Source organism: Danio rerio, chromosome 7 (genome assembly GCF_049306965.1).
Source record: "Danio rerio strain Tuebingen ecotype United States chromosome 7, GRCz12tu, whole genome shotgun sequence".
Classification (NCBI taxonomy): Eukaryota; Metazoa; Chordata; class Actinopteri; order Cypriniformes; family Danionidae; genus Danio; species Danio rerio.
In genome coordinates, this window is record NC_133182.1 from 19,866,383 (window position 1) to 19,894,000 (window position 27,618).

The following is a 27,618-nucleotide window of genomic DNA, read 5'->3' on the forward strand; positions in this document are numbered from 1 at the left end:
TGACGGGCATTATTGTTATATGTTTCTTAAACAGGAATTTTTGTTTACTAACGACAGTACAAAACAATATTGCTGCTTCAGAATATTTCAGACTTATGGACACTTATTGGATAAGTGCAGCAAAGCCACACATGAAACAATAATAACAATATATATTTTCAAACTCGTAAATAATGTTGAAGCCATTTTATGATGACATTTACATTCTTCCTCACCGCTGTCAAAGTTTATAATTGGACATTTACCTAATACAGGGGTCTCAAACTCCCGTCCCGCAGGCCATTTATTACCCGCCCTCCACCTCCCTCCGGCCCGCAACTGCTGTCAAAATATAACGAGATTGGCCCCCTCAGAGCATATGTTTTTGAATTACTATCATTATTGTGCTGTCCCGTATGGCCACTTGTGGTTTTGATTTTTATCGTGACAGGCCTACATCAGAGCAGCATGTGTTATTGTTTTTTTTGTTATATTTATTATGAAGTTTGCTTTTTTATCTTCAGAACTGCACATTATTCTGCCGCTCCCGAGAGCTGGAGGGTGATGGGGAAGCTGAGAGCGAGAAGATGGTGGCGAATCTCTCCTGTTCTCTCATGGCCTTCACTGAATTTAACTACGGGGCTATTAAGAACAAGGTAATCTAAAACAGATCAATGGACATGTTGAGAAAGTGTGGTTGCATTAATATAAATAATAGCCTATGTCTTGTAATATTTGCTGATATTATTACTAATATGACATATGACAATATCGACAATGACTTTGAATATAGGAGCGACTATATTCAAAATAGAAGATTTAGCAGAATAGTAGTTTATTGTTAGCTAAGATTCCAGAGATATTTACTCTGCTAAAAAGAGCGACATTTAGATGAATATACAGTGCTCAGCACAATTGAGTACTCCCCATTTTGAAAATTAATGTTTTTATCCATTTCTGAGTGAATATAGGCAATGTATTTTGGTGCATTTAAATAAAACAGATTTATTAAGCATATATATTTATTAAATTAATATTTTATTCACCAAACATATTTAGAAACTAAAAGATTATACAATTAAATTTAAGCAAATTTTTCACTTTTTATTTTTTACTTGATTTTTCTTTTTTTTTTTGTTATTTGTATTTAATATTTTTCTATAACATAAATTTGGTTGTTCTAGTTTTTGGACCGTTATCTTAAGTTATTTTGTTAGATAAGCTCCAGATTTGGCTTCAGTACTGACTAATCTAATGTTCAAATAGAATATTGTATAGCTTCCTATTACAAATATGAATTTAAAAGAGAGATTTGTGAGGGTTGTACGTTGTAAGTTCTGCATTTCTGCTCAAAACAGGTCATTACTGGTTTAAAACAAGTAGCTTTTGTGTATTTGAAAAACAGAATTAGTCTTGCTTTCAACCCTTTAGCTGGTACTGTCTTCCTGACATCACTCTAAGCTAATTTAGATAATTTTTTTCATGGTAACCTGTGCACAAAAGGTTAACCAGCAGTTATGATGCCTGTCAAAGTGTTCATTAGAAATAAAGCAGCTCTTTAGTGCTTTTTCATTTAACTCGCTGAAATTTTTCTGCTATTATTGAGCAGAATTTTGTAAAAAAAAAAATAATAATAATAATAATACAAATAAGGATTTATGTGAAATAACTCAATGAATATAGTTACAACTAAAAACTCATATCATGAAAGATAAATATATATATTTTTTTACTTTTATTTAAGGTTTACTTATATAGTGTATCTATGAAATGACAGAAAATATTATTTGCAAACTGTATTGTAGATAAATCATAGAAACATCTGCATATTGGGTAATAAAATTACTGAACTTAATATAACAATTGAATGAATATATAGTTACACACATTAAAGGTCCAATGAAGTGCTTTGTGCTATTTGAAATTTGACATACATTTAAAGTCAGATTTTTTAGCCCCCATTTTTTTTTATATTTCCCAAATGATGTTTAACAGAGCAAGGAATTTTTCACAGTATGTCTGATAATATTTTTTATTCTAAATAAAGTCTTAATTGTTTTATTTCGGCTAGAATAAAAGCAGTTTTTAATTAAAAAAAAACATTTTAAGGTCAAAATTATTAGCCTCTTTAAGCTATATTTTTTTCGATAGTCTACAGCAAAAACCATCATTATACAATAACTTGCCTAATTACCCCAACCCACCTAGTTAACCTAATTAACATAGTTAAGCCTTTAAATGTCACTTTAAGCTGTGTAGAAGTGTCTTGAAAAATATCCAGTAAAAATGATTTATTGCCGTCATTGCAGAGATAAAATAAATTAGTTATTAGAAATGAGTTATTAAAACTATCATGTTTAGAAATGTTGAAAAAGTCTGCTCTCCGTTAAACAGAAATAAACAGGGGCGAACAATTCTGACTTCAACTGTATACTAAACTGAAACATAAAAGAAGGGTGGGATATTTAGTAGCTCCTCCCCTTTTATAAAAAGCAGCCAATACCTGTCAGTGAGTGGTTGAGATCAAGAACATCAAATTAGAAGTGTCTTGAAAGGGGCGGGACATGTAATATAGTAAAGAGCATTTGATTGGTCAGAAGATTTGATGAGAAACTGAATTGCAAGGTGGAGGATCCATTTAAGTGAAAGTGACAAACTGCAAGTCTTGGATGTCTATATCCTAAAAATGTGAATTTTGTCACTGTTTTGGGTCTCACTAGCTTATAGATATCGTTTACTAACATATTGTTAATATCTATAAAAAAACTTTTAGTGGTACGAAAACTTTAAAATAAAGATTTAACGTGGGCCTACTGATGCCTATGCTCAACAAACTGAACAGAGAAAATTAAGCAGATTACAAAATTAAAGTCATGGGTGGAAGTGAGTGTCCAATACATTTCCAGTGTCAACCAATACTGATCAAATTATGTAATGATCTTTATTGTTCTAATTGTGCCTCTATGTGAATTAAAGCATTTCTATTCAGTCTCCCTCTTTCTCATTCAACACAGTGCCAGACAGTGCGTGAAGTATTTGCGCGACAGCTTATGCAGATCAGTGGAGTGTCTGGTGATAAAGCAGCCGCTGTTCTTGAGCACTACAGCACCGTCAGCAGGTGTGATTCACTCTCTATTAGTGCAGAAACACTCGCTCATTAAAACTCATTTACATGCCACTATCACACACACTTACTCATTCAATTACTGCATGCCGGTTCACTCTCACAGACACACACACTGTTTAAAGCACTCATTTACATTCCACTCTCCCAAACATTTATTGCATAACAGTTGATCTGTAACACATATGGATGGCAAAGATGTTAATTTACTCACTGGTACTTTGCTTTATTGTTTTTTAACTCTAGTTTATTACAAGCATACGACAAGTGTTCCAGCGAAACAGAAAAGGAGAAGCTTTTGTCATCTGTCAAATATGGAAAACTCAAAAGGTTTGGTTTTGTTTCTACCGATTATAAAGTTATTCAATGCTTTGTTTTATTTCTTTCTCTCCACTTGATAATTGTATATCGTACTGTATTTGTAAGGTTACACTCTTAGAAATAAAGGTACAGAAGCTGTCCCTAGGATGGTATCTCTTCAAAAGGGACACATTTTGGCCCATTTCCACTGAGTGGTACGGGTCACCTGTATCAGGCTTCCGTTTCCACTGGAAGTATCTCCTGGAGTCACACAGGAATGTTATTTATCTGGCTGTATATCTTATCAGCAAAGAGAAAGCGACACAAAATTTACCATTTCACCATCTTACAAGTGACCTGAAGGTCGGTTTTGAATGAATAGTGAAAATAAAATGGGATATCAGAACCCATCATTTTCAGCTAAGGGTAATGGCATTAGTTAGCTAACATTTTCTTTCCCAAGCACAGGTTTTAGATGCCATTTATCAAACTCAAGTTAATGAACTGATTCTTTCACTATATTGAACTTTTCATGAAACTGAATTTCGTTACTGAAATTTATAAAAAGCGTCAATTTCATACTAACGTTTAAGGACTGTTTAACAGAACACTGCTGATTTGCCATTGTGTTCACTGGTGCTCAACAGAAATGATTGTGATTGGCTGTGAAGGTCATCAGTTCACTGCACTTCACCGATGTTTACTGAGTGCAAACACAGATGAGCGATCAGCTGGGGGTTTATGTTTACAGTGCTGATCCTATACTTCTGGGTTTCTCCCCACCGCAGCCTCGCTTTCGTGTTTTAAAATGGCACCGCGTGAAATAAGCGTATTGTACTTTGGTGGGCGTGGTGTTTGACAGAAAGGTTCAGTGGACGTCATTCTCGCTTGAGGAAATGTCAAAGTAAAGCTGTACGGGTTGTTTACAAATCATATGAGAAGCACTTTTCACAAAACAGATGCTTTATATACATAAAAACTTCTGTATTAATGTTCAAAATGTCAAACGTACATGAGAGAGCGAAACCGCTCACGCTTTAGATGGCGTTGTAAAAAAACTATGGGGCACAGGGTAGATACTGCTCTTCTTCTTGGCTTTGTGGCTGTTCATCAAGACCATGACAAGGTTTTTTGAGCTTGGGTCGATCATGGCTCGTTATTATATTTATATATTTTTACAGTGTAATGTCTCGGCTGGGTTTTAAAAATTGTAGTTCCTTTGTTTTCATTCTCCGGGCTTGTTGCACGAGCGAGTGATGCATCTCTGTAAACCAGTAGTGTTCAGTTGCGCGTCTTGCTCTGCCTTTTGCTACCCTTTTGTTGTGCTAGGTACCCTTTGCAAATAGTACTCAAAAAGTGATACGGTATGGTTCGCTTTTAGGTATCATTTGACAGTGGAAACGGCCATAAAAGCATACCGAACCATACCACTCTGTGGAAACGGGCCATTTTAAGGGAGCTTATTGGTTCTTTGAAAGGAAATCTTTTGAAAATGTAACCCCAATGAGTGACAGCCTTTGTACCTTTTTTCTGAATGTGAAAATAACTTAGTTTTAATTTTCAAAAAAGTCTGATATAGGGATGTAACAATTCACCGTGAGCCGGTTGAAAATCGATTCAATAATGTGACTATTTGAATTGGTACAAATGTTAAAAGAATCACGATACATGTTTTTAAACAGAAGAGGGCGCTGTGTTTACGGTCGCAAACTCGCTTTACTTGCACATCAGTGGCGAGCAAGAGGTGGGGCAGCAGAGTAAAATGACAGCGATGAAGTGCGGCAGATAAAACTTACTGTGTGCAAATACTGCGAAAAGACGTTTACTTACACTAACAGAACAACGAATATGATGCACATAAACTGTCAACACAGTTAAAAACTACTGTCACAGAGGTCTATAAGCAAAACAATATTATTAAGACAGACCAGGCAGACTGGATGAGCTGCAGCTCCACATGCTCCGACGAGTGTTACGGAGATCACACAGTGCAGCAGTGTTTTCATAGCGAAAGTGTGACGATGTTTTTCAGACTGAAAGAGAAAGCTGTTCTGTTACAGAAGCAGGTATTTGATTATTTTTACCCTCCCATTTTTAATTTAGTTTATGCATCTTTAATAATTTGCTTATTATTTTTAAATATTTATAAATTTTCAAGATGATCTCTTAACTGTATCACACTGATACTTTTTCTAATTAATTTAGCGAGCAATATTAATTATTCACCTTAATAATTATGTTCAACTCCTGTCTTTATCCTACTATATTAGTCAATTTATAATCTTTTTTTTTTTTTATGCCAGTGGTCAGTCCCCTGAAGCAGAGGGCTTATTGACCACCTCTGTATACACACTGCACTCTGGTTTAGGAAAGGCTTACCTCTCCACACCAGCCATCTCAGTCTCCTTTGAAAGAGTTTTTTCCTCAGCAATGGTTATTGTAAATGTGCAAAGACCTCAGCTTGTGTCAAAAATATAGATATGCTGATATTTCTTTAAAAAAAGTGAAATCCCAGCACGGTCACAGTTTTAGTTTGTTTATAGTAATGAGTCCTCTTTAGTTTGTATTATTATTATTTCTTTGGAATTTGTTTTTAAAATAGCAATTTGGTTATGGCAGAAAATATATTATTTTGCTAAAGAATGTGCTGCATTTAAGAAAAAAATGAATGAGCTCTTCACCTTAAATTTGTTTCAAATCATTTTAATAAATCGTGAATCGTGAGATTAGTACTGTGAATTGTATTGAATCGTGAAACGGTACATGCATTAAAATAAAGAAACTATCATACATTTATTTTTTAAATGCTTTTCAATATTTGGAAGGAAGCATAAGTAGTTTTTAGTAGTTATATTCACAATTTATTATATATATTATATATGTTATTATATAACATTTTTTCTGATACAGTAAACAAATATAGTCTTGACAAGCATTGTTTATTGTAATACGAATATTACTTGCCTATATATTATTTATGCGTTTTATCATGTTTATTTACTCTTATTATTTGTTTGATTTTTATTTATTTGTTTGTAGGAATCTTGGACCAGCATTAAGCCGCACGATATATCAGCTTTACTGTACTCGTGGACCTTTGTCATAGGATTTTACATTGCTAAAAACACAAATGTGGGTTGCGTTTCAGTTTAATAATTGTATAGACCTTTCCCCCCTGTAAATTCATTGACTCATATATTGTGTAAAATAATAAAGGTATGAATTACAAAAACTGTCAGTTTCTCTCAGCATATTGGGGTAATGAGCATTTTATGTTTTCCCTTTGCCTTTTCTAATTTATTTAATTTAATTTAAAGATAACCTGAAAACGGTTACACTAGTTTTTGCCTTTATCTGCGTAGTACTCTGTCCATCGAGTCTGTGTTTACATTTTTAAAAAATCTGATTCATAAATTTTTTTTTTTGTATACGTTTATTGATTTTCGACATTTACAAAGATCAACTATATGTATATAGTCTTATCCAACACAATACCAAGAACCCACCAAATCCTGAGACACAACCCATGTATAGAAACAAGGGTAGGTCCAGGGACATTGATTGGGCAGAGAGTCTTGTGACAAATTCAAGCAGTGAATATGAAAAAAAATAATAATAATAATTATATATATATATATATATATATATATATATATATATATATATATATATATATATATATATAGATCCCAAATAAAGTTTAACAGAGCAAGGAAATTTTTACAGTATGTCTGATAATATTTTTCTTTTAGAGAAAGTCTTATTTGTTTTATTTCGGCTAGAACAAAAGCAGTTTTAATTTTTTTTAAACCATTATAAGGTCAAAATTATTAACTCCTTTAAGCTATATATTTTTTCAATAGTCTACAGAACAAACCATCGATATACAATAACTTGCCTAATTACCCTAACCTGCCTAGTTAACCTAATTAACCTAGTTAATCCTTTAAATGTCACTTCAAGCATTCATCCAAGCATCCTCCCATTCATCATCTGTGATTTGTATGGTAAGAGATCTTACACATTTCTCGTTCTGATGTTTTGTGTCCGAAGTACCACATTCCTTAAGAGTTCCATAAAAAGAGCTTATAGCTTTGTTTCGATATAGAAAAGGTTGTCTCTCCACAGCTGATGTCTCCCGATTCATAAACAAAGTAGTGTCTCTTTACAAGCTCTCTTAATTGCACACAGCAAAAATCCTCCGAGTAGAATTTACTCAGTTCAGAGAGCATTTGGTTCCTTTTTAAATAAAGGCAAACAGGTTGGTAAAAAGTATAGCTGTTGTTTGTGCAGTTGCTTAATGATCTTCCGCTGAGATTTTGAAAGATTCAATGTATTATTTTAACTGATTCCATCTAAGGCTATGACTTAAGTCAGTTATAGTTTTGTGTTTCTCTTTTGTGTTTGTTGAATAACAGCAGGTGTTCATCATCAGTCCTCAACCGTCACCTTAATCATTTGCCTCATTAACTTGAGTAACTTAATGTAGAGATGGACCAAATACTAAACTGAGTAAATGTTTGCTGTGTAGGTTGCGAAAAAACAATCTTGCTTTTGGATTTTTCTGCTAGCACATCAAATGCCATACATTTACAACACTTAATTGAAACTCTTCATTTTTTTGGAAGCTCAGCAATAAAACACCATCCAACCGCAAAGATGACATGGTGTGCCAAATCAAAGGTTACAATAGCCCAATTTTGGGCATCTCTGGTCTAAACACGGAAGCTTGTGATAAAAAGCCAAATATGCATATTTACTATTTGTACGTGTTATTTTGAGAAATGCACTTGCTGTTTTGCGAATTTCAATTCTGATCTGAGAAATGTACCAAAGTGACTGAGGGGGGAAAAGGGCTAAATATGCATTAAAATGAGGGACAGGAATTGCACAGGGGGACATTGGTGCAATGTATCAGGACTATCCCTGTGTGGGCCAGGTAGGTGACATCAGTGCTTTAAGAAAGGGGTAGCAGCTGCTCTGCCTTGCAGGAGATTGGAGGGGGACTCCGCTGACGTCCTCTGAATCCCGCTCTCAAGGAGAAACACGCACATCCACAAACACACACACACAAGCGGGATCCACGCTCGCTTTCGTGGAAATGTGTTTTGACGCTTCGCTGCCTGCATCCAGCGATCAGACGGGCGCGTGCGTTGCGAACAAATCCTCGATGCATTCGCTTCCCATCATCATCACCATCATCCATATTTCTGGACGCACAGCCGTCATGATAACGACAGCATCAGCACCACAGTGAAAGGTGATGAAGCTGCTGGTGAAATGGTCAGAGCCGAGAGACTATTTGAGAAGATATGCATGCACTTGAAGTGTGAAGGGCAAGGAGGGGACGGGGTGATGTGCCGCTGATCATGCGACTTCGCCCGGGCTGCCGCTCTCGAAAAACCGCATCGTGACCCGCGGCGGATGGGGTGACTTTCCCGCAGGGGAAGACCCGTGCCGGGGCCGACACATCCTGAAGCGCCGCCGGCTATCCCCGGGGTGTCTCCGCGGGCCAGAGGGACGGAGGAAAGATGCAGGAGGCGACGGCGGATGGAGAGGAGCCCATTCTGGACGGAGCTGCGAGGGAAGAGGTGAGATGAGGGCGTGCAAATTAACCCACATATCTAAATGCTGTGTGTTTTTGTGTATACGTGTACAGTTTAGCTGAAATTTGATACTACAGTTAGTAGATAGATTAATGTTGAGCACAGGAAGAAGACCGTCACGACGTGTAGGCTGTGGCAAGCCGTTTTAACAATATTGACCGTTTTTGGTAAACAATCCAGTTTTTTTTTTTTTTGTTTCATTTGAAACTATTTTGACTAATGTTTTTCTTTTAGTGAAAGTTTGTTTTATAGCATGCTAGTTTAGGAGAGAGGGGGGCGACTGCTGCATGGGGCTGTTGCAACAAGATTTACTCCTCCATTCAGGAATGCTATGATGATGATGTTCATATTACATATTCTTTGTTAGACCTTCCTTTAATCTGAGAGATCAGCCATATGTGACCATGCATTCTGTATAAAACAAATTTTTTAATGTTCAGAAAATTTCTTGTACTGTGAAACATTAATTTCTAATATTTAATTTTACATGCTGTTGCAACTGTCTTTAATACAAAACTCATTTAAAAACTTGCCATATTAACAATGTACGGTTTTAATGGTGTCCATTTCGATGTAATTTAATTCAAAAAATATTTTTTGATTAGTTAATTACGTTTAAAGTGATTTAATTTAGTTTAAAATGTTCAAAGAAGTAGTTTAGTAAAGGTTTAGTAAATAAGCCTGAAAATTGGTTGTCGTTGGTTCTTTTAATAATCTGTAATAATTTATATGGACATATATTTAATCAATTTACATTAAGTCTGTTTACCTAAAAACAAAATCCAACCTAATGTTTTAGAATTTTTTTATTATTACATATAAATGAATATTGCAACCTTCCCTCTGCTAGTTGCAATGTTTGACTTTGGTCTATAATCCCATTTCTACTCCTTAGACGTTTCCCTTCCCAGTTGTCTTTAGCTTGAAGGCGTAGGGCTAATGGGAAGGGCTAGATAGCACTCGAAATGGAGATTTTTCAGCACCACACTCAAAACCAAGGGCTAAGAAAAGTTCACAGAATGCACCAGCATGGCTGCACACGAAAGTAAAGAGATGCACAAACAAGCATATGCTTTAATATATTCATAACCGCATTCGTGTTTTACAATCATGCCTTTTTAAAAAAAACAAAACGCTAAATTTTGCTATTTGTACGCTTTTTAAATCATGACGTAACATTGATGTATGAAATACTGTTTCCATGTCCAAGCCGCTAATTTGAAGTGAGAAAATATTCATTTATGGCCACTTTTTAGTCCTATCACACATTAAAGTGAATTTTATATTAAATCATGGTGTACACAACCACACTCTGCTTGCTGCATCACAACTATCAAAAGTTTAACAATTAATAAAAAAAATGAATCACTTTCTGGCTATTGGATATTAGGCATGGATTTATATTGCGATCGTGATTTTTCAAAAGTATTACATCACTTTGTAACCAACCATTTATTCAATAAATTCTGCATATAATATCATATTTACACATATTACAGCATTGGGTGGGTGTCCAATAGATGTGGGTTTATTATATTAAAATCTGGGGTTTCCACAAAAAAAACTGTCTCTGAGAAACTGAAGGAAATGCATAAAGTGTTGCAACTCTACCTACTTAAAGCAACAGTTCACCCAAATCTGACAATTCTGTCGTCATGTAGGTCTGCTCAGCCTTTGCTTGCTACAAACCTGTTTTGAGTTTTTCTTCTGTTGAACGCAGAAGATATCTTAAAAATGTTAAAAAACTGCAACCGTTTACTTGCATAGTATTTGTTTTTCCTACTGTGTAAGTCTGCCTTGGTTTTCAGCTTTCTTTAAAATGTTTTCTTTTGTGTTCAAGAGAAGAAAGAAACTCATAAAGGTTTATAAACACTTGAGGATGAGTAAACAATGCATTACATTTATTTTTATTGGTGAATCATACCTTTTAAACGATCGTTAACTTTTACTATTCCACTCTTTGATATTAAAAAGCTTAATCGCTATCTGCTAGTTTTTCTAACTAGGTCTTCAATTAAATTCATCTTTATGTCTATAGCGCTTACAATGTAGAATAGATTGAGTCAAAGCAGCTTAACATAGAAAATTGAAACAACAATTCAGTTTTCAATGTTGAAGTTCAGTGTAGCTCAGTTCAGTGTGGTTTAATATTCACTGCTGAGAAGAGCAAATCCATCAATGCGCAGCTCTACAGGTCCCGAACCATGCAAGCCAGTGGTGAGGAAAAAACTTCACCAATTGGCGAAAGTGAAGGATTAAAAAAAACCTCCAGAAAAACCAGGCTCAGTTGAGCACGACCATTTCTCCTCTGGCCAAACGTCTTGTGCAGAGATGCAGTCTAGACGCCGGATCCTGGAGAGCGCTGAACGTTCATCGTGGAGAAGCTACAGAGAGGTCACTGACTGGTGTACGGGCTGTCAATGTGAGGACTCATCTGTCACTGGGGTCTTACAAGGATCAGTCTCATGCTCTCCACTCCTCCATGACCACCACAGCGCTGCTCAGGATACTGCCTGGTCCAGAATTATGGAAACCTGGGGAATAATTGAAAAAAAAAATGACCAACAAAAGCGCAGATGCCGTTCAAATTATAATGTCTTAAGGGAAGTGTTCCCGGCTCCGGTTGCCCTAAATAATGCAGTCTTACAATCCTTTAAAGGATTTGGATTTCAACAGCATTTGTGTTTTATGTGTATGCTAATGCAAAGAGATGTGTCTATTCCAGAGCTTAGGTGCCAGATATGATAAAGATCTACTGCCAATAGTTGATTTTGATATTCTGGGAATAATCAATTGTCCAGAATTAATTGATTTTAGTGAACGTGAGGGGCTATAATACACCAGGAGCTCTCTCAGGTCTTCAGATGAGTTCTTAAGTCCTAACATGTTGGCTATGATTCTGCTATTGACCACAGATTAATATTTAATGTTCACAGTACAATCATACCAATTACTTATAGAAATTTTAGCTTACCAAACACTAGACATCTGCAAAGAAAAAAACATTAGTAGCAAACATTTAACACAGACTTGCCTGAATGAGACTGTTATCATTTTACCTGCTGTAATTTGACCAATCAGAATTGAGTATTACAGAAAGAAACACTTAACATGTTGATTATATGGAAATCACATTATAGATCACGTAAATTAGCTTGTCATATGACATAATCAGGCATTACTCAGACGAATATTTCAGTTTCATAATTCTTGTAGTGCTGAATATTGAGATGTTTACTATTAATGTCTCCGCACAGGAAAATGATGCAGTATATTTCATGTTAACAATATATTTTATCATTGCACTGCAGTTTTTGTTTCCCCATATTTTTCTTTCCTCAATCTGCGTCTCTTTTGTTTCTCCCCTCTTCAAAAGAGAGGTCATATTAGCACACTTCTCTCTTGTTTAAAGTCTGTGAAATCAAAAGTTAAAACGGTTATTGTGCTAGCTCACATTGTTATCCGTAAAATAGAAACTTAATCCACTGAAAATAATAGTTTGTTTTAATAATCAGTAACACTTTATTTTGATGGTGTATTTGAGTGTTAGTAGACTGTCTGCGTAATATATGTTGATACTGCTGCTAAACAGACATTTAACTGACTATAAGAAAGTTAGCAAGTACATGTCAACTCTAACCAACCCTAACCCCAACCTAACAGTCTACTTTTAATCTAATGAGAATTAGTTGGCATTTAGATGCAATGTAACTTAAATTCAACAAACAAACCATCAAAAAAAGTGTGATCTAATAATCTTCAATCAAATCTGACCATTTTCTTCAGCCTTCAGAGTGGTGGTACTTCTGTTGATGTCAACCTCATGGCTTCCATGAGCAACTGGATATTAATACCCCCTCTTACCGTTAGTTTACAAAGATGAGGCAATGATATGCAAAAAAAAGCTCAGCTCAATAATCAGTTCCAATTTGAAGTACATCAACACATAAATATATACAGCACAAAAGTTTGTAACATACAAAATCTTACCTATGAAATGTTCTGTTTTTATGCTTTGTTTGCTTATTACTACACCCTTACGCAATGCAAAAGTTCAGCATCTTCAGATCGGCTTTAGTCTTGACTTGTGCGGTTGAATGACATTTGTCCTAAAAGCACTTAACAAATATGGTAGCGGTATTGATGCGATTATCTAGTGCAGGGGTGTCCAAACTCCCTGCAGATTTTAGCTCCAACTTGCCTTAACACACCTGCAAAGATGTTTCTAGTAAGCCTAGTAAGGGCTTGATTGGCTAGCCCAGGTTTGTCTGATTGGGGTTGGAACTAAACTTTGCAGGACATTGGCCCTCCGAGTTTGGACATGCCTGATCTAATGTATATATCAACATAATGAAATTAAAGTCTTAGCAACTTCTGGTACACGCAGAAATAGTGGTGAAGTAATGGTGATGGTAATTATAACATGAAACTAAACAAATGAAAGATCTCAAGAGTTCAATACTGCCACAGATACATAAGCAGGTCTTCCAATATTTCAGTTTTCCCCTCATCTGAGTGCAATAATCACGCGATGCTATAACGGAAGTACATCACCCTCAGCATAAGTAATGCTTCAGTGTAAGTGATTTTTATTCTTTCCCTCAGGCCTTGGCAGAGCGTTTCCCTCGAGGCTGGTGTTTTACAACCAGCCTTCTTGGCAACGTCGCTTTCTCTTGCACTCGTTTGGTCTGCCACTGTACTTAGCCCTTTCCCTATACTATTCATCACGCTGTTCCATCTGATAGATGTCCTCTCACTGGTACAGCATCCGATCAAAGGAGGGCCTGTGTTATTTCAAGACGGATAATGACTTCGGTTAGGTCAACAAATCTGTGACAAAGCTCAAGACCAGAGTCAGCACTGACCTCCAGGCCCTCTATATTAACAAACTACAGCATTTCTCTCTCTCTCTTTCTCTCGCTCTCTCTCTCTCTCTCTCTCTCTCTCCTCTATTCATTCAGTGGTGCTGAGTTAACCTCCTGTCTCTTGTTACATGGGGATCAATAGAAATGGAGACAGCTCCAAAGGAAGAGAGCTGCGAGTCATTTCAGAAGTGCAGTTTTAAATTCATTTGGAAGGAAGTGTAATAGGCTACAACAGATAGTGAGCTATTTCTGTACATTTTCATGTGGCATGTGATGATGTTGAAGAATAATAATGAAAGACTGGCTTTGACATGGTCTCTCGACCTGCCAAAATACTCTCTCTCTCTGTAACAATAAATATCATATTCCTTCTTTAGTGGATTGTTTCTTAGTATTAGGTTCTCTCTTGCCAGAGCCCTTTGTTGTTCGGACATTTTCTATTCAGCAAATCACAAATTGTTAATCTTAAGGGAGAGCTTTTTTTGTTTTGTGTCTCCAGAATGTGTCTGTAAAGTATCAGCTCTTAATAACTCTCAGAAATAGAGGTACAGGAGCTGTCACTGGGCCAGTACCTTTTTAAAAGATACATATTTGTAACCAAAGAGTCCACAGTGGTACCTCAAAGGTGCATATTAGTGCCCAAATGTACCTAAAAAGTACCTTTGAGCATTTTATCATGGAAAGATAGAGGATTATAACTATAGGGAATCTTTAAATAGACAACATTTTTGCTTCATTAACCTCCAGCTGATCCTATATGTGGTAGTCCATAGACTACAGTATTACCGCACTAAATTGCACACTATATACCTCTCTGTATCATCTCTATGTATTAAATGCAAGTCCAATGAACGTACACTGGCTCACACATTTTGGTTCTGCCCAAAAATGTCTAAATTTTGGACGGAGGTGTTCTCTTTTTACTCTGAAGTACTAAGGATTGATTTACTACCTGACCCTCTAATTGCAATATTAAGCTGGGCTCCTTCCTTTAAAAACTGTAGTTTAGATAAAATCCAGAAAGAGTTCAATATGGAATGACTATGGCAAAAAAAGGTAATATTGTTGATGTGGAACAGAGTGTACACCTAAATTTGAGACATGGCTCACAGAGTTTTGTAATGTATTACACATGGAAAAGATTAGATATGAGATTGCAGGCAAACCAGAATTTGAAAAGCATTTTTCAAAAAATTGAAAGCCCTTTTTTAAATGTCTACAGACTAACCAATTTATATAAAAAATGTATTTGCTTGTTTATTTAACAGGGACAATACACTTGACATTGTTATCCAAAGATAACTGATGTTGCGCACAAAGGGCATATAGCAAAAAGATAATTTGCAGCCCTCGTCCCTGGTTAGGCTTTACATTAAAAAATTAAAAATAATCAAACAAAAAAAAAAAAAAACACAATACGACAAACATGTACAATATATACAAAGCCACAAACACAAAATGTAAGTCAATCTGCATAAAGAGAAATGGAAACCTGATCAACCTGAAAGAATAATACTTAATGCTCACATTGCTGTAAAAATTTTAACCATTCTTTCAGCTTTACAGAATAAACTGGGAGTTGTGATTGTAACTTTAATAATAATAATGAAAACTGAGTGGTGTGGAAGATTTTATGAATCATAGCAATGTGTAAAACACACAAATCTTCAATAATTGGGTATGTATAGGTATTCACATTTCCAAAAACAATTGGCCAATTTTTAATCTTATTATTATTTATCTCTTTTCCTTTTGTTTAGTTTTATTTATTTAGTCATTTGTATTAATGCTAAATATGCACATATGTATATATGCTGTATATGTAATGTACATAGGCAGATGTTTGACTGGACTTGTGGATATGTGCAGGTATAGATTACTAATGGAGGAATACGATTAAGTAACTGTACAGTTGTGGATGTACATGTGCATATATATTTACATTTCACATATGTTTATGTATTATTATTTGCTGGCATGGGAGGAATCTGGGGTTTGTTCTTTAAAATGTGAAAAACTTTAAATAAAATGAAACATGAGGAAGAGGAGAAAAGTACCTTTTGAGGTACCATTATGGACCCTTCAGGTACCAATATGAATGTTTTGAAAACCTACTGCCCCAGTGACAGCTCCTGTACCTTTGTTTGTTAGTGTATGGTGCAAATGCCTTAAAGGGACAGTTCACCTAGAATGTTAAATTTACTCTGTCTCAAGTAGTACCACACCTTTATCATATATATTTTTTATTAGATGAACACATAAGAAGATAATTTGAAAAAATGTTAGAAACCTGTAACTATTGACTTCCATATACGAAAAACAAAAATTGTATCACAGTCAATGTTTAAAGTTTGTTTCAAACATATCTTCTTTTGTGTTTAACAGTAAAGGGAAACTGCTCTGGACTAAATAATGTTAGCTCAGCAAGAACACATTTCTTAGACCTGTATGCTGATATAGATTAAGCTAATCTATATGCTAAAAGGGCATTAAGCATCTGAAATAGCATATTTTTACCATTACACAAACACTAGATTCACATCCATGTTTATACTCCACACTAAAGCGGATTTTGCAAGTAGCTACATCAGTCATCTAAAAGCCGTAGACGTCCTGCTACTTCACTCAAATGTTAATTTCTTTGTGGTTAGAAACAGAAAGGCTATGAAAGAGATATCATAATGTACTGTGTCAGATGCACATTAAAAAGCTGGGATGAGCAATATTATTATTATTATTACCTTTTAAGATGTCATTATATAGAATGAAGCAGTTGGGATTTTTGTACTTGTATCACTTTTTCACAGTTATTTTATTTGAAAGTATTAAATATTTAAAATAATTTCATAGTTTAGAACTGTAAGAGTAAGACTGATTCATAAAACGTTTGAAATAATGCTCTTGCATTGTCAAATTACAAATGGCCCTCACAGTAACGACAGCTCTTTTTAACTGAAAATTATGGTTGTTGGTTGACAGAAATGTCTTCAAATTCAGAATACAGTAGATAATAATTTGCATTAGCTTAGGTAATGTGGCATGGTGGGTAGCATTGTCACCTCACATCAAGAAGGTCACTGGTTTGAGCCCCGGCTGGGTCAGTTTGTATTTCTGTGTGGAGTTTGCATGTTCTCCCCGTTTTCATGTGGGTTTCCTCCGGCTGGTCCGGTTTACCTCACAGTCCAAAGACATGTGCTGTAGGTGAATTGGGTAAGCTAAACTTTCTGTAGTGTATGTGTGTCCTGGTCCTCCAGGTTGGGGGTGAGTGTTGGGCTAACAACCCACCTCATAAAAACTGAATGTTATGAATCACCAACATGGTGATATAAAATAGCCCTGGGAGTAAGTAATGTTCCATATTAAAATAGCAAACAGGGCTTGTTAACAGCTGTTAGCAAAGCTTGACGTTTGCATTTAAAAAATAGCTTGACTAGATTCCCAAAGCTGGTATAGGGTAACTGTATTTCTATACGTCTATTTTTGCAATCTTATGTGCACATAATTTATTGCTGGCTAGACCAAGAGGCTGTAATTTTCATCTATGCAATGTTCATTTTATTTTACATACAAACAAATTCTAAAAATTAATGTTTAACAAGTATTATTTTAGCCTATTGAAAGTACATGCTTGCTCTCAGACACACTCTCTCTGTCCTCTCTCTGCAGCAGCGTCCGGTGAAGCAGTCCTTGGCTGCCTCTCTGTGTCGAGAGTCTCACTGGAAGTGTCTTCTCCTCACTCTGCTCATGTTCGGCTGTTTTGGCACACTGGCTTGGTGCAAGCTGTGCAAAGTTCCAGTGCTTGCTCCGACAGAGCCAGAAGCTGCGGTTGAGGAGTCCGGACACCTCTCTACGACCTCTGCAAGCTCCGATGTCTTCACCCCTCTAGAAGGGGATCTGGATAGTCCTTGTTCCAGCGGCTATATTTATATTCCTCTGGCTTTCCTGGCTATGCTGTACGTTGTTTACCTGGTGGAATGCTGGCACTGCTACTCCAAAACAGCCATGTTGGCTCAAGCAGAGGTTGCGGAGGTGTATGAGCGCGTGCAGAGACTGCAACAAGCAACGCCGTGCATTTGGTGGAAGGCCATCAGCTACCACTATGTGCGACGGACAAGACAGGTGACGCGATACCGCAATGGAGATGCCTACACCACGACACAGGTGTATCATGAGCGTGTAAACACGCACGCGGCAAGCTCAGAGTTTGACTATGCTAGATACGGTGTCAAAGATGTTTCCAAGGAACTAAGGGGGTTAATGGATCACCCGGCAGTGCGGCTGCGCTTCACCAAATGCTTTAGTTTCGCAAGTGCCCGAGCTGAGGCTGCCTACCTCACCCAGCGGGCACGCTTTTTTGGTGAAAATGAAGGACTTGATGATTACATGGAGGCACGGGAGGGAATGCATTTGAAGAATGTGGATTTCCGTGAACACATCCTAGCTTTCCCTGACCCAGCCAGACAGCCTTGGTACGCCAGGCGCAAGGTTTTCTGGCTGGCCTCAGCTCTGCTTCTGTCCTGGCCACTTCGGGTTGTTGCGGAGTACCGCACTGCATATGTGCACTACCATGTAGAGAAACTGTTTGGGGACGCTGATGACAACAATAGAGGCGATGTAACTGAGAATGGTGGGAGCACCGAAAATGGGAATGGACCTGGCACTGGATCAAGCTATCGTGCTATTTCACGAGTCAATACAGTGGACATGACAGAGCTGGAGTGGCACATTCGCTGCAACCAACAGATGGTCCCAAGCTACTCCGAAGCTCTGCTGATGGATCCTGGTTCAGGTACCAATCAAGGTACCAACACTCCTCCAGCGGGGCAGGGGGCAAACTCGACAGCGAGTGGCCCAACTCTACCAGTGGCCTTTACCTCTGCCTACTTGCTCCAAAACTGTCCTCGGTGCCGCCGCACCACAAGCAGCGCTTCCCTTCCATCCCGACTCAGAGGCCCGACCGCAGCCCTGCTGAGTGGAACCATGGCTGGGATGAGAGCTAGTGGATCAGGAGGCGGTGCTGGAGGTCCAGGACGACTGGTTCTAAGCAGGAGCGGCTTTTCATTGGGACGACTCCAGGCTCCTCGTCCACCGTCCCTCTTCCACTCCCGAAGTGTCGGTGGAGGACTAGCAGCAAGAGGAGAAGATTCAGGTGGAGGAGGAGGGGGATTTTTGGGTTTGGGATCCAGACAAGATGAAGAGAGCAGAAGAGTGCTGGAGGGAGAAGGTGACGAGGAAGAAGAGGCTGTGAATGTGGTGGAAAGAGAAGAAGAAGGGGAGAGAGAAGGGGAGCAAAGAGAGCAACAGGAGGATGCAGAAGAAGAGGAAGCAAGGGAAGGAGACAGACCTCCTACATATCAGGATGCCTTTTTCTTCCCGGTGTTGATTGTGCATGGAGAGGAGAGCTGCCATTCAGGTGAGGACATTTCCTGAAGAAAAGACATTAAACCCTGATCAAAAAGAGCACCGAAGTGTCAGGAGTAGAGAAAGACCATTAGAAAACTCATGGCCAATTCAATAGAGTGTGAAGGGAGTCATTTGTCAGTTGACCTTTCTCTAAGCTCCACTCCCCTTGATCACTGTTGCTAAATCAGACAAACTGTGCAAAAGCAAACCAGAGATTAAAATATACCATGCGTTTTAAAATTTAAAGTATGCATGCTTGGTGATTAATCAAAAAAAGGTGAGAACCGAGGTGAATGCTGATCGCAAGAAACTGAAAAGAGACGCAATTTGTTTATAAGAGATTAATTAATACGTATCTGCTTAAAGATTATGAAAAAAAATACAGTTTGTATCGACTTCAGGTACGTTGTGCCATTTTACTAGTGACCGGACAACATGGTTTATCATTATTAGAAATTATCCTCTACTACAGATCTTCCATAGACTTTCATAAGAAAAGCTTGTTTAAGAAAACATAAATGCCAACAGTTGCTAAAGTGGGACTGCTCTTTTTTTAAAAGCAGCACTTAGAGAAGGGTCATGTGCTTCATTTTGAGCCCAACTTGAGAATGAGAATGCATAAAATTGTCCAAGTAAGGTGTCAGACACCTCTTGTAAACAATGACTGACATTAATATAAACTTACCTATGCAATAAAGAAGAGAGTGTTTGTAAAATTTGAAGGGGATACACAAAAAAAAGACATCTCTCAATGTACGGCACCTCCTCTGGTCATGGAGCAAAAAGCATCAAATGACATGCTACCAAAATAAAAGGCTGTCGAAAAGTCTTCCAAAGATCATGAAGAGCTCATCAAGAGGAATGTTATGAATCTATGTACACATAGCCATTGTAAAGCTGTGTCCTACACGACAAAAAGGTTTTGCTTTTTAAAAAAAAACTACATATGGAGAGAGAGACACCTGTGCACAATTGCTATTTGAGACATTTCATTATAACTAGGGCTGGGTGAAATGGCAGAAATGCAACCTCAATAATTATTTTCCATATTGAACGATAACGATATACATTGCGATTAAAGTTGTTTAATGCTTCCAGATTTAAAAGAATACCACAACATTGACTGAAGCCACAAAAATTGGAGGGTCCATTAAATGGCATAACAAATTTTCAGTGTTGGGCAGTAGCTACATTACAAGTTGTGACGCACTAGCTTAACTACATTTCTCAGGAGCGTGGCGGTAGCGTCACTGCTTTATACATTAAATAGCTTTTCTGTAGCTAAGCATTTTTTTAGTCAAGTAGCGCAGTAGCATCCACTCAAGCAACATTTAGTGATCGCAGATCAATAAGTGACGACACCAACATTCACAGAGATTTGAAGCCGGTGTCTAGCCGATGAAAGTAAATCCATTTGATAGCGAGAATGACGATTTCTTCTTCCTGTTTTTCGGTGGTCGACAATAAAATTTTAGTGCGTTACTGCCACCTTTCGCTCTGGTCGGTGATGTCATCAACCAATTGGGCTAACACAAGAAATTTGCTTCATAGAAAGATGACTGAGGGAGAGGAGTTATATATTTATAGTTTACTGTAGTAAAAGCTAAAGTATACTATAGTAATTACTATTACTTAATGATAGTTACTAATGATATACATTATGTAGTGTAGTACATTAATGAAAAGCTGTAAATATATATACAATATAATGCTTATTCCTTAACTAAAAATTACTATAGTATTTTAAATGTGTTGGATTTTAAGTTTTTGCTGTTATATACCATAAGTTGTTTCTGTTTAGTACAGCATATTAATTGCAGTAAATAATTAAACTGAACAGTTATGCCTCATATGTTTTTTTGACAGTTTTATTGATCATTAATATATGATTGACTTAATGATGATTTGATGATTTAAACTTCGATTTATGAATGAAAATTTAAAAAAATAGCTAAGATGTAGCTAAGCTACTTTTGCCAGGTAGATATTAGCTTAGCTTGCTACATTTCCCAAATGGTAGCTTTAAGTGTAGTTAAGCTACATTTTAAGTAGAGGTGCTAATAGCTTGGCTCACTACATTAGTAGCTTGCCCAACACTGCAAATTTTTAGCTGATAAGTTTTTGATGGACGAAAATTCAGTACGTCTCTATTACCAATACACGTTTCGATTCCTATTGTCGCACATTTCTGCAGTGTGATTGGCCCTTAGATCAATATAGAGTAAAAAAGTGCAGAGCTTATTATTGTTATTGAAACAAATTTTATCTCGATTCAACTTTATATCGTTTATCGGCCCAGCCCTAATTATAACTGTTCTCTTTTGCTTTTAAAATTCTCTCGCTGCTTCTTCAGCTTTTATGAAATGGATCTTTGACACAAACTAATGGATCCTATAACTGCAGGAAGTGTACTCACAATAAGCCATTTTCTTACAGCTTCATTCTTTTCTTTCTACAGTCTAATAAGTTCCAGTAACAAGCTTTTGATTTGTTTGTCAAAAAACTAGTGAAAGTATGTGGAGATATTTTCCAGCACTTAGGTTTTCACTGTATGTATTTTATATTCCTTGTTTGTGTTAAGTGTATTTTATATTTATCGTTTGTACGTTGATCATTTATACAACAACATTTCACCAACTTTGCCTCATGAAGAGCTTTACACAGAACATCACCTCACAGGCATAAATACTGGTACAGCATGTTGCCTCCGTCGTAGCCTCTGTGCCCGTCTGCAATTGGCTGAAGTGTCATGTGAAAAAATAGGCCAATTGTGGACGAGACTGCTTAGTGTGCCAAGACACATCCATCTCCTGGTAACTGTGGATCTTCGTGAGACGTCTTGGTAGTGAGTTCACTGCGGCATACACACATGAATGTGTTTCGTAATCGGAAAATGTGCACAACGCAAATCTTCCTACGTCTGTCAAGCTTCTGATATAATCTTCAAATATGCATTGAAGGAAGAAATGCACAGGTTTAGTCCTATCATACGGCATGCAGACGTGCTCTCTCTCATTTATCCTTTAGCCGGTCACGTAGATGTTGCAGCTGTACTGCAAATCATTTAAAAACACCTTCAAGAGAAAGAGAATATTCTTGCAATACTGTTAAAAAATGTTGTCACAATGTGAATGTTGATCTAACAGTGTTGTAGTGTCTATTTATATCACAATGAGAATGTGTATGTCATCTGTATTTGACTGTGCGGTGCGTTTCATCCACTCACTTGTTGAGACACAGATGGCAGAAACGTAGACTACAAAAATACTTGAATTTCAAAAAATCTGAACTCAATTTCTCTGATGATAATATAGACTTTCCTTAGACTTTCTTTTTGTTGTTAATTTACTTCATCTCAGGCCATCAAAGATGTAGGTCATTTGTTTTTTTCACCAGAAGAACATGGAGCCTTTTCACATTTCTGGGTTCCTCATTAACAGAAGTCATAGTTGGGTGAACTTAGAGGGCAGTGAATGGGAGAGTACAACAAATAATTTTATATTCCTATTTGCTCAAATAATAAAAGAAAAACTCAACAACAGTGTTATCAAGACTTTCAGAACAGGAAAACAATTGTTTGAGACTGATAGCAGCCAGAAGAGAGAACGTCAAATTTACTGTCCTGTATTCACCTGCCACTTTATTAGGTACACCTGTCCAACTGCTTGTTAATGCAAATTTCTAATCAGCAAATCACGTGGCAGCAACTCAATGCATTTAGGCATGTAGACATGGTGAAGACGATCTGCTGCAGAATGGGGAAAAAAGGTGATTTAAGTGGCATGGTTGTTGGTGCCAGACAGGCTGGTCTGAGTATTTCAGAAACTGCTGATCTACTGGGACTTTCACGCACAACCATCTCTAGGGTTTGTTGAGAATGGTCCAAAAAAGAGAAAATATCCAGTGAGCGGCAGTTCTGTGGGCGCAAATGCCTTGTTAATGCCAGAGGGCAGAGAAGAATGGCCAGACTGGTTCCACCTGATGGGAAGACAACAGTAACTCAAATAACCACTCGTTACAACTGACGTATACAGAAGAGCATCTCTGAACGCACAACACGTCAAAACTTGAGGCGGATAGGCTACAGCAGCAGAAGACCACACCGGGTGCACCCCTGTGAGCTAAGCACAGGAAATTGAGGCTACAATTCGCACAGGCTCAACAAAATTGGACAATAGATGATTGGAAAAACGTTGCCTGGTCTGATGAATCTCGATTTCTGCTGCAACATTCGGATGGTATGATCCAACCTTCCTTGTATCAACAGTTCAGGCTGGTGGTGTGGTTTTAAAAACTTTTGTTGCTATTGTGGATAATTTCTTTGCACACTTTGGGCTCATAAGTACCAACTGAGCATCGTGTCAATGCCACAGCCTACCTGAGTATTGTTGCTGACTATGTCCATTCCTTTATGACCACAGCGTACCCATCTTCTGACGGCTAGTTCCAACAGGATACCGATCCATGTCAGAAAGCGAGAATCATTTCAGACTGGTTTCTTAAACATGACAATGAGTTCACTGTACTCAAATGGCCTTCACAGTCACCAGACCTCAATCCAATAGAGCACATTTGGGATGTAGTGTAACGGAGAGTCGCATCATGGATGTGCAGCCAACAAATCTGCTATGCATAATGCTATCATGTCAATATGAAGCAAAATCTCAGAGGAATATTTCCAGTACCTTGTTGAATCTATGCCACAATCGATTAAGGCAGTTCTAAAGGCAAAAGGGGGTCCAACCCAGTACTAGTAAGGTGTACCTAATAAAGTGGCCGGTCAGTGTATATTACAAAGTAATAACACATCATAACAGTCTTGTGTAAAGGGTCCATTAAAGGTGCCATAGAATGCATTAATACATTTTGATTAAATTGATCAAATAGGTATGTGGCGAAGGTAAGTGCAAATAAAATTCCCACTTTAAACTCAAGAGATTGGCCCTAGAACGAAAGCTCAGTTTTTACCTTAATTGGAAGGGTCATGAATATTAATGAGCTTTCCATTCATGTGCCTGTGGAAAAGAGGTTTGTATAAGGAGCGAGTGAGCTATCTGTAGGCAACTATGTCTACTCCTCCATTAGTGCTCCTGAGTTGTGTTATGAATGTATTATAGGCGAAATTATAAGTATACCCAACAAAAAGGGGAAAACTGAGATAGTTGTATTTTACAGGTTTAATGCATCTGAAAACACAGGCAGGAATTAAAATCAACCTCTACATAAACAGAGTAGTTTTTAAAGACTCAAGAAAAGATAGCTGAGTAATAATGAGTGACACAATACATACATTTAAATGAGCATCAAACGCATATTCAGCAGTTAACGTGTCTGTTACCTCACTACAAAAGTATACTGCAAATTTCACAATACACACAGTAAACTAACATAACATACAGTTAAATAGACCTGCTGCCTCTTCAAGGGGTTTACAAAATAACCTTTTTATCTATCTTTCCTAAATTTTGCAGTCTGAAATACTGTAAAAATATAAGGTAACATTCCTTACTTCCTGTTCAGTTTTCAATATGAGAGATACACATGAAATATAAGCCGTGTTTTGATTGGGGGGGGGGGGGGGTAATTTATAATTGTTGTAATTTCATCAAGAAAATATTTTGGCCAATCAAACGCAGCCTGGCATGCATATTAATGATCCTATGTGAAACGCTGTGTTTTGTCTCATATAAGAATGAGAAGAGAATGCTGTTTGAGACCCACTGTATATCACTTCCATCTCCTGAAAACTTAGTATTCATCATTCATGCCTAGGAATATCCAGATTTTCATTCTATGGCACCTTTAAAGAAAACGTCTTACTGTAGATGAATCTGTGATGCCAGATGATTGGTAAAATGCAAATAAATGGCTACCAGCACATTCAGAAAAAAACAAAACATTCTGGCAAAGCAATATTAAGCCTTTATAAGGCCCTTATTGAAATCTTGGAGTGTTACTGGGGGTTATAACAAGACTTCTGTACTTTTAGGACTTATGATGTTGTAATCAAGGTCAATGAAGTCACCATACATGGTTAAAGGGTAAATACGTTTGGCTCCTGTCAATACATTCAGGTCTTTTGAACTAAACTAATCAGTTGGTGCAGGTACCAGAGCATTACACTAAACATTATTACCGTTAATTCACAATCTTGGCAAACAGTTCTGAGCACGTTCCAGACAATCTGCAGCAGACGTTTCATAATGACGTCAATCTGATTTTGGGCATCTGAAAAGTCAGTCGCACATGCCAATGCAATCTTACGCTTTTATGTAGGTTGCAGCGTTCAGGCTAAGCACAAGTGAGTACCACTGATGAATAATACAACACATGCCCATTGTGAACAAACAGCATCTGCTCGTGTGTGAGTTTGCACCCTCACACACATCATTATGAGTCAGGAAGCTCCAGACGGCCATAAACATGATCAGGACCATTTGCCAAAGATATTGAATGTTGTAAAATTTCTCCTGACTTTGCTTTCTAAGACATCAGTGTATTGATAGGAGCCATCGGAGTTAATTGAATTTGTCTGTATGTTTCTCAAAGGGCTGGTATCCTCCATTTTGGAAGGCCTGGATGAGTAAATTAACAGCAGATTTCATTTTTGGGTTAACCGAGTCCTTTTTATTAGCAAAAGGTTGAGGCAGTCTTGAGATCAGCAGGATGTTCTGTGTATGTGCGTTAAAATGGGAATGCAAGCTTGTGTTCCTCCCCAAAGTACCCTTTAGACTTAAATGAGACACAAGAACCCTTTAATATTTAATAGTAGCATCAAATTAAAAGCAATATTTATCTTTTTATGACATTGCCTTGAATATCATTTCGGATGTAGCCAAGCTCAGCGAGATACAGTATGTTGAGCTTTCTATTTGTCCTTCCCCAAAGTCTGATGCCTCAGCTAGTTTGCCTGAAATATGTTTTTCACTAGAACAGACAGCGGTTACACTTGGAGTTTTGACAGGAGATTTGAAAGTATGTGTGTGCGTGTGTGTGTGTGTGAGCTGGGAGGCTGAAAATAAGGATTGTCACATTTGATGATCATGTTAAACATAATACTGATGTAAATAATAAAATGCTTGATTTGAACATTGTATTTGTCTCCACATTCAGTTATCTTAATGGGAAATTATCAGTTTGTACATGTAGATTTTTCTTTGTAAAATGTCCTTTAACAGTGCCAAAAAAAACACTTAAGGTGTTCACTCTTGGCAGGTTTAGTTTGATGAAAGTGAACACTGGTGCGATTTGATCTGTTAGTGTGTTTATACAGGCCTGCTCATACTGAGCACTTTGACCCATAAATAACAGCAGTCACTCAAAGCGTTTATTAAAGAATAATTAAAATATGAATCTGGTTTTTGCTCTATCACAATAAAACATGTTTTGTTAGAATCTCTGGACTGGGCAGATCAAAAATTATTTTAAAAAAAGTTCAACTTTTAGTAGATGCCTTGATAGCTGTAACAGGCTCATAACAAAAGGTCTGTGGCTACATGTTTCTGAATTCCTGTAAACACATAAGGAAAGCTCATAATTTCACAAAACTGGACAAGCATGTGACATATGATTATAAACAATCATACTAACCATTATAGAGATAAAAAGAAACAATAGGTGGCACTATAACAGTTGAAAATGTCTAAAAACATGCTAAATGAGCAAAAATTGCAATAACTTTTTAAATGTACACTTAATCTACATATTATTTGATAGCCATGCTTATTCTGAACTCTTTGACTCACAAATCACTGCTGTCACCTAAACTGTTCAAATATAAACTCTAACACTCTAATCATAAACTTTATTGTTGATTACAAGGGCGTAGATTTGCTTTTGATATTAGTGGGGTCCTAATTTAACTGCAACCACATTTAAAATGTAAAGTTATGGGAATGTCTGACAAAAAGGTTGTTTAATAAAGACTTCCTTAGATGCTTATAATCACCACCGCATCTGAACACATTTTTTGCAAGTATAATATTGCCATTTATGCACTTAACTAAGTTAAAAGATGATTTACATGTCTGTTTACTTACTGAACATGCAAACTGAACAGCACATGTTCTATTGCGCACTTGAAAAACTTTAATAAATAAATCAAATACAATTAGTAAACAACATAAAATTTTACTTTGACAAGGTATGAATGCAGACTTCTGGAAAGGGGGAGGCATATGACACAATAACTATTTTATCTAAATTGTTGTTTTTTTCACCATCGTGGAGGCCAAAATCAAAACTATTTTTTTTAAATTGGACTTGACTTCAAGTGACTGACACTTTTCTTTGAAATGTATCTGCTTATGTCCATGTCCACCTGAGTCTAGCACAGTGAGCC

General features: G+C 37.0%; 2 protein-coding genes across 3 annotated transcripts in view; both read left to right on the forward strand.

The window, feature by feature from the left end:
• The window catches only part of mus81 (MUS81 structure-specific endonuclease subunit), a 29,352-nt gene extending 22,717 nt beyond the window's left edge, over nt 1-6,635 (forward strand). For both annotated transcript variants that reach the window (XM_005172211.5, NM_213518.1), the window contains 4 exon segments: nt 504-635; nt 2,994-3,097; nt 3,350-3,433; nt 6,443-6,635. In XM_005172211.5, the coding sequence (XP_005172268.1) occupies nt 504-635; nt 2,994-3,097; nt 3,350-3,433; nt 6,443-6,509 (387 nt within the window). In that variant the 3' untranslated portion in view covers nt 6,510-6,635.
• A 1,656-nt stretch (nt 6,636-8,291) lies between these two features.
• On the forward strand, nt 8,292-26,371 carry LOC793560 (transmembrane protein 151B). The gene is made up of 2 exons (XM_021477762.3): nt 8,292-8,994; nt 17,541-26,371. The coding sequence occupies exons 1-2, from the start codon at nt 8,935-8,937 to the stop codon at nt 19,302-19,304; spliced, it is 1,824 nt and encodes a 607-aa protein (XP_021333437.1). The 5' UTR covers nt 8,292-8,934; the 3' UTR covers nt 19,305-26,371.
• The last annotated feature ends 1,247 nt before the right edge of the window (nt 26,372-27,618 follow it).

Bases quoted from the DNA above. Each gene is read 5' to 3' on its own strand.
- LOC793560 (XM_021477762.3), top strand. From the start codon at position 8,935: ATGCAGGAGGCGACGGCGGATGGAGAGGAGCCCATTCTGGACGGAGCT. The intron at 8,995-17,540 runs GTGAGATGAGGG...CTCTCTCTGCAG, and splicing joins ACGGAGCTGCGAGGGAAGAG to CAGCGTCCGGTGAAGCAGTC.